This window comes from Zea mays, chromosome 2, assembly GCF_902167145.1.
Source record: "Zea mays cultivar B73 chromosome 2, Zm-B73-REFERENCE-NAM-5.0, whole genome shotgun sequence".
Taxonomy (NCBI): domain Eukaryota; kingdom Viridiplantae; phylum Streptophyta; class Magnoliopsida; order Poales; family Poaceae; genus Zea; species Zea mays.
Window position 1 is genome coordinate 110,977,789 of NC_050097.1, and position 13,339 is coordinate 110,991,127.

The following is a 13,339-nucleotide window of genomic DNA, read 5'->3' on the forward strand; positions in this document are numbered from 1 at the left end:
GTTCAACGCCCTGCGCAGCCGCGTGGACAAGGTCGAGGCCTCGACGCGCGCGGAGGTCGAGCGGACGCACACGCAGTTCGTGGACGCGTACCAGGAGCTAGGTGTGCGGACTGCTGACTTCGAAGTGCCCGGCCAAGAAGCGGGCCTTTGCTTCCTTGAATGGTTGCAGGAGGAGCTGCTGGTGCTCCCGACCATTGTGACGGGTTTCATGTCCTTCGGCTCCCTCGTCACCTGCGAGGGGGCCGTGAATGCTTTGTTCCGCGAGGGGTGCAGGCATTACGAAGTCTTCGACCAAGCGGACGAAAACTTTGAACGTGAAATCTTCAAGGTCGAAGACCCTGTGCTGAAGCAATCGGTGGGGCGCTCTTCGATAGGATGTGGGGTCCGCACGGCCGAGAGGGGAGCGGTCCAATCGGGCAATAGAGTAGGTAAAGGCTGTTTTTTGTGTGGTTATATGTGTGGGTATGTGTGGTTTTGCTGAATGAGTGTGCTGCTGTTGCAGATGGCACATGCCGAAGACGTCGAGGACCTTGGTGGTCTGGACGGCGCGCTGCCCGAGGCCGCGGAGGTCGATCCGGTGCCGCCATCTGATGCCGGTGAAGGCCCCTCGGCGACCCCCGCGCCGACAGCGGCCGGCGAAGACCCCGCACCAGCCCCTGCACCGACGGGCGAAGACGCCTCGAAGGTGGTGGCCGAGTCGGCTGCCGAGCCGACGGCCGAAGACCCCACAGCCGCGGCCGGGCCTTCGCAGGTGGCTGAATAGGTGTTGAGGATTTTGTAAATTTTGTCTATGTGATACTGAACCTCGGTTGCTACGCAGGTTCTGAGGTTTGGGCCTGCGCACGCAACCGCTACTGACAATGCTATTTTTGTGGCGGCTTCGACCGTGGCTGCTGATGACGATTCATTTAGCTCTGTGTCTAACTGTTTTGAATCTGATGATTCTGGGAGTTCGATTGCGTGGACGGAGGAGTCTTCAGACGAGGACTTGGATTATTTTGCAGCGTTAGATGTGGCTGCAGCGGAGCCTTCGCCACGCTCGGAGGGTTCCGAGGAGCTCACGAGCGCGAGTACTGGGTATATGCGCCGAAGGGCGGTGGCGAAACGGAGAGTGAGTGGATTGTAGCGAAGCGGTAGGCGTCATCGTAGTGAGATGGAGAGTGGTTGTCTTCGCGTGGACGGGACTGGTAAGCGAGAATTATTGTCCTCGCCGATTGGGGTGAGTGTAGGTGAGGGGGAGCTGCGAAATCTTTTTTAGGGTGAGGAATTGAGGATAATGCTGTTCAACTATAGGGAGATGGGTATCATCCCGAAGGCTGAGCCAATGTAATATATGATGTCCTCGCTGTGTGTATGTAACCGTAATTGATATGATAAGGCTGCGCGCCTTCGTTGATCCGGCCGCGCCCATAGGTGACTTCTGCACGGAGTCTTTTGCGAATGACTTCGATCTTCGCGTACTTGTTGTGTTGTTCAGGCCGCGCCCGTAAGCGACTTTTGCACGGAGAGTCTTTTGGAAAAGACTTTGATTTTGCGCGTCTATTATTCCGGCTGCACCCTTAGGCGACTTTTGCACGGAGAGTCTTTTGGAAAAGACTTCGATTTTGCGCACTTGTTGTGCTATTCCGGTTGTACCCTTAGGCGACTTTTGCACGGAGAGTCCGGCTGCACCCTTAGGCGACTTTTGCACGGAGAGTCTTTTGGAAAAGACTTTGATTTTGCGCACTTATTGTGCTAGTCCGGCTGCACCCTTAGGCGACTTTTGCACGGAGAGTCCGGCTGCACCCTTAGGCGACTTTTGAACGGAGAGTCTTTTGGAAAAGACTTCAATTTTGCGCACTTATTGTGCTAGTCCGGCTGCACCCTTAGGCGACTTTTGCGCGGAGTGTCGCACGAGAGGGTAGTCAGTGCTGCCCCTCGCGGTGACGTCGGTGTGGTCGAATGCCGAAGACCGTTGATGCGGTCTTTTTCGACATATTGTGCCTTAGTTTTTGCGGGGGATTTTTGCAGGTATATTACATGGCTCCGCCTCATTAAAAACCTCACCCCCCGGGAGGAAAAGAGTGCGGGTCGGAATGATATTGTTTGGTGAATTACAAGGGTGTGTTAGCCCTGAGGATTAAAAACAAAATATTTGTGGAGATTATCGATATTCCAGGAATGCTTTAGGTCCTCGTCGGATGGCGTTGTTAGCCTGTACGCGCTGGGGGACGCCTTCATCTTGACGATGAAAGGACCCTCTCACTTTGGCTCCAGCTTGCCTCGTGACTTTGTCCGAGTTGTCCGAGGTCCCCTTCGTCGAATTCTCTTGGGACGACTGCGTGGTCGTGCCAGGACTTCGTTTGAGCTTGGCATTTGTTGAGAGCCTGCAGGGCGAAGACACGGTCTCTGTTGATGAGGTCTTTGGAAGTTGGTTCGTCTATGTCGGGGACGACTGAAGCGCTTGTCCATGGTGACCCATGTTTGATTTCCTGCGGGGTCATGGCCTCCGATCCGTATAGCAGGCGAAAGGGAGTGAATCCAGTCGCCCGGCATTCGGTCGTGTTCAGCGCCCAGACTGCTTCAGGTAGTAGGTCAGCCCATTTACCCTTCTTGTCGTCGAGAAGCATTTTCTTGATGGCCATGAAAATCTTGTCGTTGGCGTGCTCCACGATGCCGTTAGATTGTGGGTGATATACTGAGGCGAAGGCAAGCTTCGTGCCAATGGAGAAGCAAAAGTCCCTAAAGTCCTGGCTGTCAAACTGTTTGCCATTGTCGACTGTGAGCTCAGACGGGACTCCGAATCGGTAGATAATGTTTTGCCAGAAAAATTTCTAGGCAGTCTTCGACGTTATCGTGGATACTGCCCTTGCCTCGATCCACTTAGTAAAATACTCGACGGCAATGAAGGTGAACTTGAGGTTCCCTTGGGCCGTGGGTAGTGGCCCGACAATGTCTAGCCCCCAACGTTGAAGTGGCCATGTGTGGGCGATTAGCTTTGTGAATTGCGAGGGGTTGCCCGAACGGGGAGAGAACTTCTGGCAGGCTTCGCACGACCTCGTGACTCGATTTGCGACGCAGATTATAGCGGGCCAGTAGAAACCTTGACGGATCACCTTGGCAGCGAGGGCCCTGGGCCTCGAGTGAGAGCCGCAAGTGCCGCTGTGGACTTCGCGCAGGATCTGGAGGTCTTCGGTCTCTGTGACACATTTGAGCATGGGTTGACTGATCCCTTTCTTGTATAGCTGACCCTCAATAAGTGTGAAGTCCCGACTTCAGTGTTTGAGGTGCTTGGCCTCGTTGACATCACCTGGATGGTAATATCCTTGCAAGAACGGGGTTATTGGGGCCCACCACTCTTCGGCCATGATGAGGTTGACAATGCGATGCCCCTCGGCGTTGGTGGTTATTTGCAGACCCTCTAGGTTGCGGACGGCTGGTGTGCCAATGACGTGGTAGAACACGTTGGAGGGCAGGGCTTCGCCTCTGGCTGCTGCTTTGGCTAACGCGTCGGCTTCTTCGTTCCTAGCGCGGTCCACATGTTGTAGGGTGAAACCCTTGAATTGTTTCTCAAGACTGCGAATGGCCGTAAGATACTGCAGAAGTGCAGGGTCTTTTGCTGAATAGTCTTTTTCGATCTGGCCAGCAACGACTTTGGAGTCTGTCTTGATTATACAGGTGGTCACGCCGAGTGCTTTCATCTTGCGAAGGCCTAGGATAACGACTTCGTATTCTGCTATGTTATTTGTGCACCTGTCGGATTCCAGAGCGAAGCTGAGGCGTGCTGCGTATCAGTGCTTGACGCCGGTTGGTGATGTGATAATTGCAGCCGCGCCTGCCCCCGTATGGCACCATGCACCATCACAGTGGATGGTCCACACCTTCTCTGAGGGCTCTTCTTGCTGCCGTGCCGGCCCTGTCCAGTCGATGATGAAATCTGCGAGGACTTGCGACTTGATTGCTATCCTGGGCTCGCAGGTGATGTGGTATTCAGAGAGTTTGGCTGCCCATTTGGCGATACGGACGGACGTCTCCGGATTTCTGAATAATTCGCTGAGTCCCCTGTCCGTGGTGACCCACACCTTGAACGCTTCAAAGTAGTGGCGCAACTTGCGCGATGCCATGACGACTGCGTAGGCAATTTTTTCCAACTCCGTCATGTTGCATTTGGAAGTCGTGAGGACTTCGGAGACATAATAAACTGGACACTACCGAGTTGTGCCCTCTCTGTCCTGCTCTTGGACCGACGCTGCGCTGACTGCGTGTGGCGAAGCTGTGACGTAGAGCAATAGAGGTAGCGAGGGGTCGGGGCTTGTAAGGGTTGCCAACTCTGACAGGTGTTGTTTGAGTGATGCGAAGGCTGTCGCTTGCTCTGGTCCCCATGCAAAGTCTTTTGCGCCGCGTAGCGTCTTGAGGAAAGGTAGGCTTTGCTCTGCGGACTTGGAAATGAATCAGTAGAGGGCGGCCAATCTGCCTGTCAGGCGTTGGACGTCTCTGGTTGACTGCGGAGGCATCATGTTGATGATAGCCTGGATCTTAGTCGGGTTGGCCTCGATCCCGCGGTGCGACACCAGGTAGCCCAGTATCTTCCCCTGGCGAACTCCGAAGACACACTTTTCAGGGTTTAGGCGAAGTCGTGCTTCCCGCATGTTCGCGAATGTTTCTGCGAGGTCGGCTAGATGATCCTCTTTGTTTTTGCTGGAGACGATGATGTCGTCCACATACGTGAAAATGTTCCGGCCTACTTGGCTCTCGAGCACTGTCTTGGTTAGGCGAGAGAAGGTGGACCCAGCGTTCTTTAGTCCCTCCGGCATTCTGACGAAACAATATGTGCCGAATGGCGTGATGAAACTGGTACTGGCCTTGTCTTCCTCCTTCATATATATTTGGTGATAGCCAGAGAAGCAGTCAAGGAGTGACATGACTTCGCATCCGGCCACACTATCGACGATCTTGTCGATCCAAGGCAGCGGGAAATTATCCTTGGGGCAGGCCTTGTTGAGGCTGGTGAAATCGATGCACATCCGCCACTTGCCACTCTTGTTTTGCACCATGACTACGTTAGCGAGCCACGTAGGGTAGGCGACTGGTTCGATGAAATTGGCCTCAAGCAAGCGATGTACCTCGGCTTTGGTGGCTTCTGTTTTTTCATCAGACATTTTGCGCAGCCTCTGCTTCTTCGACCGCACCGAAGGGTCGATGCCCAGACTATGTTCGATGATAGTGCGACTGACTCCGACCAGGTCGAGGGCAGACCAGGCGAAGACGTCCTTATTTCTGGAAAGACAGGAGATGAGTCTCTCCTCGTCTTGCGAAGTCAAGTCTTCGCTTATGATGACCGTTTGTTTGGGCGTTGCCTGGTCAAAGGGAACTGTCTTCGTTCCATCGTTGCTCTGCAGCTGTGCCTTTTCATGCTCGTTGGCGGTTGCGCGGGTAGCCTCGGGGACTTCGGGCTGCGTCGTAAGACAGTGTACATTCCGTTGCCCTGGAACAAAGTCTCTTTCAATGTTGCGTGCAGTCTGTTGGTTGCCATAGACTGTGATCACGCCTTGCGGACCCGATATTTTCATGTATAGGTAAAGTCCATGAATGGCCGCTTCAAACTTGTTGATGGAGCCCCGACCCATTATGGCGTTGTACGGGTATACCATGTCGACGATGTCAAAGGTGACCTGCTCATTTCGTGCATTGGGTGCTACACCGAAGGACAAGGGTAGCTCTATCTTGCCCATAGGAAAGGTGCCCTTGCCGCCGAAGCCATATAGGGGGTTGTCCGAAGGTTTAAGTAAACTGTGGCTGATGCCCATGCAGTCGAAGGCATGGAGGAAAATGATGTCCGCCTGGCTGCCGTTGTCAACTAAGACTTTGTGCAGGTCCCAGCCTGCCACACTGTAGTTGATTACCATGGCGTCAATGTGGGGTGCGCTGCGTAGGTCAACATCTCTGGCGTCGAAGGTCAGCGGCACGTGGGACCAATTCGTTTGCACGACTGGGCCGGTGACGGCGACGTGGTTGATGCTTTGGTAGTGGTCCCTCTTCTGTCGCTTCGTATCGAAGTCGACACTGGACCCCCCAGTGATCATGTGAATGACTCCGTGATACGGCTGATCAGCGAAGTCTTCTTGTTTTGGTGCTTGGGGGTGATTTGGGTGGTGGATGTTTGGCTGATGCGGGTGCGGAGGCGGTAGTGGAGGTGGTACGACTTGTACCTCCTGGTGGTGTTGGTATGCGTGGTTAGGTGGATGCTGAGTGGGGCCGTGGTTGTATGGTTGTGGGAGGTGGTGTTGATATGTGTGCGCGACAACTCTTGGGTTGTCGGCTGGTTCGCCCGAGACATCCCGTCCCTGGTGGCCTTTGTTTCCGGGCAGTCCCTCGTTGGGTGCGTGCAGCCTTCGCCGTGAAACAGGCAGTAAAATCTGCGCGGCTTCTGCACCCGTCCTCGGCCCCGACCACGGGTGCCATTGCCGCGGCCCTGGGGGGGTAATCTTGACGGCGAGGGGCCTCACTGGCGGGGTGCTGGTTGGCAATGTTATGCACCTGCTGCTGACTGCGACTGTCCCGACCGGAGTCGGACTGCGAAGGTCTTGTCCATGTTCGGCTGGACTGCGGAGGGTCCTTGGGTTTCCTCTGGGACTCGACCTTGCGCTGGTGGAGCTCTTCAGATCTGGCATATTTTTCAAACAGCTGATAGAGCTCTTGGAGGTTCTTGGGTGGGTCCCTGATGCAATGACTGTAAAGGACGCCAGCCCGAAGGCCACTGATGGCGTAGTGAATGGCAATTTGGTCGTCGACCGAAGGCAGTTGTGACTTAAGAGTCAGGAACTTGCAGTAGTACTCCTGCAGGGTTTCTTTCTCCAGCTGCTTGCAGAGTGACAGTTTGGCCAAGACATCGGTGTCTGGGTGGTACCCTTGGAAGTTGAGCAGAAATTTGTCTCGGAGACTTCTCCAGGAGTCGATGGACAACAGGGGCAATCTGGTGTACCAGGTTAGGGCCGGACCTTCGAGGGCGATGATGAAGGACTTGGCCATCGTGGCGTCGTCCCCTCCGGATGATGCGACAGCGACTTGATAGCTCATGATGTACTGTGCTGGGTCGGTGCTGCCGTTGTACTTGGGGTAGGTCCCTGCCCTGAAGTTGGCGGGCCATGGTGACACTTGCAGTTGCGGCGCCAGGGGACTCCGCTCATCAAGGTAGTTGATGCCTTGGAATGCTGCGGCGTGCGGGATGAAGGGTCCGCGCTAAGTAATGAATAGGTCTCCGACTGGCGCACGCTGTTGGAGGGGCGGGCCGTGCTGCAGATCATGTTGGCCTTCGCACTGCATGAGCGCAATCTCGTGCTCGAGTTCCTGAGCCCTCTGCTCCTCGTCTCGTATCATCTGGCGCACCTTGGCCTGCGCGAAAACACATTGGCGCTTGGCCTCGAGGATTTCTTTCTGCTTCTGGAGGTTGCGGTTCTTGATGCGGAGGGCCCGCAACTGTAGCTGTTCTTCTGCTAAAACGCCGATGACTTCGCCGTCCTCTGTGGCGTCCTCGCCCTCTAGCGGAGCGAAGCCTGGGGGTGGTTCCTGTGGCTGTCCTCCGGAGCTGCAGGTGCGGAGGCTGCCCTCGGGAGTTGGTTGGTCGTTGCGCTGTCTCTTGCTGACAGCGTCGTCTTCGCAGGCTTCTTGATGGGTGGTGTCTGCAAGGGCCTTGCCCTTTTTCTCGGCTAGCAGCGCCGCCTTCGCTGCTTCGTCAACGGATGGGACTGCCTTCGAGCTAGCTCGCTTGGGTGCCATCGCGGGTGGTTTGTTCGTAGCACGAACGGTGGGCGCCAAATGTTGGAACTTGCTCTCCTGGGCAAGATAATCCAACGGGGGAGTGAAAGGAATGCAAACAAGGTTTTAACTCGAGATGGCGATTGCTCTGTTAATCCAGCCTCTCAAGAGCATTGTACGGGGGTATTTATAGGTGCCTGAGCGCCCAATGTCTTGATGTAAGGACGTATGTGCCCTCAGACACCTGGACTATCCCCAGAATATTCTCATAAGGGAGGGTTACAGACTATCATTACAGAAAAGCCATTACAAATCGGGCCCGTAACACACGCTCTCTGTGCGGGGCCTATTACAATGGGTCGAATCTCACGTGGGCCTCCAGGTTGGGTGAGGGCGAGGGAAGGGGCGACTCCGTTGTAGGCCTTCATCTTGCACTGTAGAGGACGAAGGGTGGACCTCGCCGGTCGTTTTGCTTCCGTTGGTACAACGAGGTTGACGAAGGATTGAAGCGAAGGGTAGCGTCTTTGTCTTCGCCCCAAAAGAGCGCAAACAAACGTGTTGACGGCCACTTGGTGAAGGTGGTCCGCCATAAGCCATACAAGGGTTGTGAACTCACCACCACTGTTGAGCTTCTTGGCATGTGACTCCCTGCTGCACCGGTTGGCTGTGTAGATTAGAAAATCGACCCAGACCTCGTAGACCAGTTCCAGCGCGTTCTTGGTGTTTACCAGATTTCTAGCCAGCTTGATTGCTAGCCCCAGACGATGCCCCTGAACTCCGGTGATATCCATGTCGTATAGGGCGCTGGCAGGATTGACGACGTCAGAATTAGCTACGTTGGTGGCCAAGCTCCTCTTGGTCCACTCCTCTTGGTCCACTGGTACAGCTTGTTCTGAGCAATGCCCGGCACCATGTCAGGTCGCTTGACGAGGAGGAACATCATGTAGTTGGACAGTACCTACACTTCCTCCACTTTATCTCGGCCCTCGATCTCAGCCTGCCTTCTGGCGAGGAAGACGTCAGTGGCAATGTGCCAGATGATGATCCCCTCTTGGAGCTCAGAACCAAGGAACTTGCTATCAATACTAATGCCTTTCTCCTCCTGCCAGCTCCGCAGTGTCTCCGTGCCCCAACTCGCTCTGACCATTCCTGGTGTGTTGATGTGCGCACGTTTGACCATGTGCTCTATGCAAATGCAAGTGACCACCGAGTCTTTCAAGCTATCTGGAACACCAACAGCCGGCATGCCATAGCCTGCCAAGTGCCAACCAACCAGGTTTCGCAGTGCACATCTTTAACATGTTGTACTGCCCCATGGTGCCCGTCCACCTCCTTGACAGCCTGAAGAAGCCAGCAATTCCAGTGCTGTGGGCAAGCCGGCGGAGCGACAGGATCATGCGACGAAGCCGGTGCCACCGCTTCAGACACAGGGCAGAGTGCCGAAGACCACTCCACCGCGTCGCGCAAAGAAAGAAGAACGTCCAGGTAGACCAGAGCGCGCTCAGCAGCGCCGTCGTCTCCATGAGGAAGGCACTGCCCAGCAAGGCGTAGGTGATGGCGACGTCCGCGGTCCTGTCCCCCTCCTCCCTGCCGTAGAACTGGAACAGCAGGAGGGAAGCAACCACGGCGAGCGGCGACACGACGCGGATGCAGTAGCCAGGCAGAGTGTGGAGCACGGGCGCCTTGGTGTACAGGATGTCGTACATCAGCGACAGCTCCATCTCCACCAGCGTCCACATGTACCTCATCTCCTTCTCCTTCAGGTACCTAAGTATGTCAACTATGTAGCTCCCCGGGTTCTCCGAGGAATCCACCATGGCGGACATGCAGACGCGGAACACGGCGTGCGTGCGCAGCATGAGGAACTCTTCCTTCTCCACCACCTTCCCTTTGAACCCTCCTCGAGGCGCTCTGCCCTCCAGGTAAAGAGCACATTTTCCGAGCTGCTCGGCGTCCTCCGCCTCCAAAGACTCCCGGATGACGCCGAAGTTGGCGCACCGGAGAGCCCATCTCTTCTCACAGAACTTGGCGACCGCGACAGCTGTCATCAAGGCTGCACCCAGCGAGAAGAGGATCCCACCGCCGGCGATATGGTTGTAGATGACGTACCCTGCTCCCAGCACCTGCACCACGAGAGTCAGCAGGTGGCGCTTCCACAGCTTGTTGTCCTCGAGGGAGTAGGCCGTGATGTTGTCAGGGCCAGCGAGGTGCAGCAGCAGGAAGGGCGCCCAGAAGGCGACCAGCCGGTGCTGCCGCAGGGTGCTAATGAGGGAGAGGGTGCCGAGGGCGTAAATGGCGGTGCTGTCCGCCAACTGGTATGCCAGCCAGAGGAAGAGCCTCTTGAGGCTGCGGCCTTGCTGCCGGCGGATCCCGGAGAAGAAGAGGAGGGCCACCTGCTGCGTGAGGCTCAGGATTACGAGGATCTCCGTTGCCCATGCGTTCCAGAAGTCCAGCAGCCGTCCGGCGGCGACTCTTGGCTCCACCACTGGTTTGATCCATCAAGTAAGCCATGCATCAAATAAATAGAGCAACGTCTCAAATAAACTGTTGACTAGAATTAACAATGCATACACTATATACGTACAGCGGGTATCCCCTAGTTGATGAGGACCGAAATTAGCCATGCATGTACCCGGCGGCAGTGGCAGCAGAAACAGAAACGAAGATCACCCAGGCTGGATCGCTGCTTGCTTACAGCAACTGTTAAGCCAACTAATCGAGCACATATATACAACAACAACAATCAGAAGCATGTGACGGCGAGATGTGGATGCACAGAGTACAAATACATGCTATGCTGTCACACCAAACCGTATAATGAACATGGAGAAATTAAGTATTAGCGTTTTGTTGATGCTTGGCCGTCAGTGCACATGGTCCATTGAATTTGCTAACCATATGATATTCATCCACCAATAAAAAAGTGCTCTGTACCATATGACAGCGGGGGGGGGGGGGGGGGGGGGGGGGGGGGGGGGGTGGGCTGCTGCAGGCAAAGACAAGCCGACGAAGCTTATCATCCTCAGTAGTACGTAACTAAAAGCCAAAACTGCCTGTAATAGCACCATGGGAGAAGATTAGCTAATGTACCACTCCACTGCCCCCACTAGCTATCTTACCATTCGCTGCATACCTTTGCACTATCAAGCATCGCACCATCGATGCACATGGGTGGTCCAGACCACTGTTAACTACTCCCTCCGTCCTAAATGCAAAAAACAGGACTAAAAGTATAGGTGAGCACACCACCAAAACTAAAGACACCAATTTAAAAAACCATTTTTTTCTAGCCCTTGTGTTTCAGTCCACATTCGATTAAATGATATTGAATATAGACATACATACAAACAACATTCATATATTAATTAATGAATGTTTAATTAGTCTAAAATGAATTATAGCTTGAGGCGGAAAGAGTTTTTTTTCCCTCTTCCACTCCTACTGTACAGGAGAATCATGCACTGATCACACTCGTGGCTTCAGCTCTGTGATACCATAGGCCAGAAGTGGTCAGCACACTGGTACCAAATCTGGGTGGAGGCAGTGTACTCGGTCGGGCTGCTCTTCTCTCCTTGATCTAGTAACATGACATTTTCCTAAATTATTTCTTTTGCGTGTTACATGACATTTTTTAATCTATAGGTCTATGTTAATAGGTAACAATAACTCTCAAACTAGACATGGTGTACAGTGGCAAATAGGCATCTATTGTATTTTTTTTTTTTGCAAAATAGATACTTGTTTTGCAATTTTCAATTGTTTTTTTAAAGGACCCGAGATATGTGCAGTGTGTGGCTGACCATTCCAGAGTGCAGTTTCATCCTACAGCAAATTTGGGCCATCGGGTATTACCTAGATAATTCTGCCAAATTTCAAGATCGAAATCTTGTCAGTTTCAGATCAGTAGGCCTGGTAAGTGATTTTGGTCCAAGCATGCCTGACTCTTCTTGTTGCATACAAAATGTAACTAATGCTTAGGGACATAGCAAGACTAATGCAGCCTGTTTGATCCCCAAACAAAACCATGGATAAGGTTGGAAAGGAATGACAATGGAATATGACTCCTGATAAATTACCTTTTAGGTTGGTTGAAAATCCAATATCACTATAGCAGGGGATCCAGTATTCACATATGGTTGCCGGGAAGTAGTTTGTGGTCGCATATCTCTACTAACTATTAAGAGCCTATTGTAGACTGCCCCCGCCTCCCTGCGGCCGCCCGCTGCAAACCCCGTCGCCCCCAGATCCCCTCGGTCGTCTCCCTCTCCGGAACACAGGCAGCGCGGCGCGTGCTGTTGACGTACTCTGCTCATAGCCGAACTGCAGGAGAGAAGAGAAGCCCCTCAACCCTAGGTCGCTGCCTCTCTTCCTCTCAGATTCCACTCGTCCGCGCGACGCAACGCGACGACACCGGAGGTATTCCTCTCTCCTGCTCCTCCTATACAGGATCTCTTATTTCTTCGTCGTGGATCATTCGTTGCTCGGCGAAACCCCAGCCCCGGGACGGGTCCGCTCACCGTTCGGTTTCTTCGTAGGGTTTTCTGCGGGGAGGTATTCCTCTCTCCTGCTCCTCCTATACGAGAAGTCGAAGTCCAGGCATCCAGGGTCTCCCTTGCTTCCGTCGGCGTCGCAGAGCGGAGACATTTACGCGCGCTCAAGGTCGTCGGGATCGGGATCCCCCGCGGCGGCTCTTGCGGCAGCCGCGACGGCGAGCAGGGCCATCGCCGCCACGCGATCCCCGGGGCACACCGCCCACGCCACATCCCCTACGCAGACGAAACAAGCCATCGCCTTTTGTCCGTTTGGGCTCTTCTAGCATCAATGATCCTCCGCAGTTTATTTCGGTAAAAACTCAATTTCTCTTTTTTAGGTTCTACTACTATTTTGGCTGGACTCCTGAAATTCATCCTACTATGTTCATGCAGACTCTGCAAGTGCAGAAGCTGAAGTCGATGGGTAGTGTGCGCCAGTCGCGACGGCGAGCAGGGCCATCGCCGCCACGCTGATCCCCGGGGCACACCGCCCACGCCACATCCCCTACGCAGACGAAACAAGCCATCGCCTTTTGTCCGTTTGGGCTCTTCTAGCATCAATGATCCTCCGCAGTTTATTTCGGTAAAAACTCAATTTCTCTTTTTTAGGTTCTACTACTATTTTGGCTGGACTCCTGAAATTCATCCTACTATGTTCATGCAGACTCTGCAAGTGCAGAAGCTGAAGTCGATGGGTAGTGTGCGGCAGCCGCGACGGCGAGCAGGGCCATCGCCGCCACGCTGACCCCCGGGGCACACCGCCCACGCCACATCCCCTACGCAGACGAAACAAGCCATCGCCTTTTGTCCGTTTGGGCTCTTCTAGCATCAATGATCCTCCGCAGTTTATTTTGGTAAAAACTCAATTTCTCTTTTTTAGGTTCTACTACTATTTTGGCTGGACTCCTGAAATTCATCCTACTATGTTCATGCAACGACTCTGCAAGTGCAGAAGCTTAAGTCGATGGGTAGTGCTACCAAGACCAAGCTTGTATGCCGAGCGATGAAATGAATTCTCACCTTACAGTACTCAGTATAAGGTATACATTCGCTTCTTATTGGCTCCCTGTCTT

At 53.9% G+C, this 13,339-nt stretch overlaps 1 protein-coding gene across 1 annotated transcript; it reads right to left on the minus strand.

Moving 5' to 3' along the window:
• Window positions 1–8,007: 8,007 nt before the first annotated feature.
• Window positions 8,008–10,517, minus strand: LOC109944254 (uncharacterized). The gene is made up of 2 exons (XM_035965329.1): window positions 10,319–10,517; window positions 8,008–10,219 (listed from the first exon to the last, which is right to left on the minus strand). The coding sequence occupies exons 1-2, from the start codon at window positions 10,356–10,358 to the stop codon at window positions 8,955–8,957; spliced, it is 1,305 nt and encodes a 434-aa protein (XP_035821222.1). The 5' UTR covers window positions 10,359–10,517; the 3' UTR covers window positions 8,008–8,954.
• Between the last annotated feature and the right edge of the window lie 2,822 nt (window positions 10,518–13,339).

Excerpts from the sequence above, each read along its gene's own strand:
- LOC109944254 (XM_035965329.1), bottom strand. The coding sequence starts at position 10,358 with ATGGCTAATTTCGGTCCTCATCAACTAGGGGATACCCGCT. Across the intron at positions 10,220-10,318 it reads TCAACTAGGGGATACCCGCT|TGGTGGAGCCAAGAGTCGCC; the intron begins GTACGTATATAG and ends GGATCAAACCAG.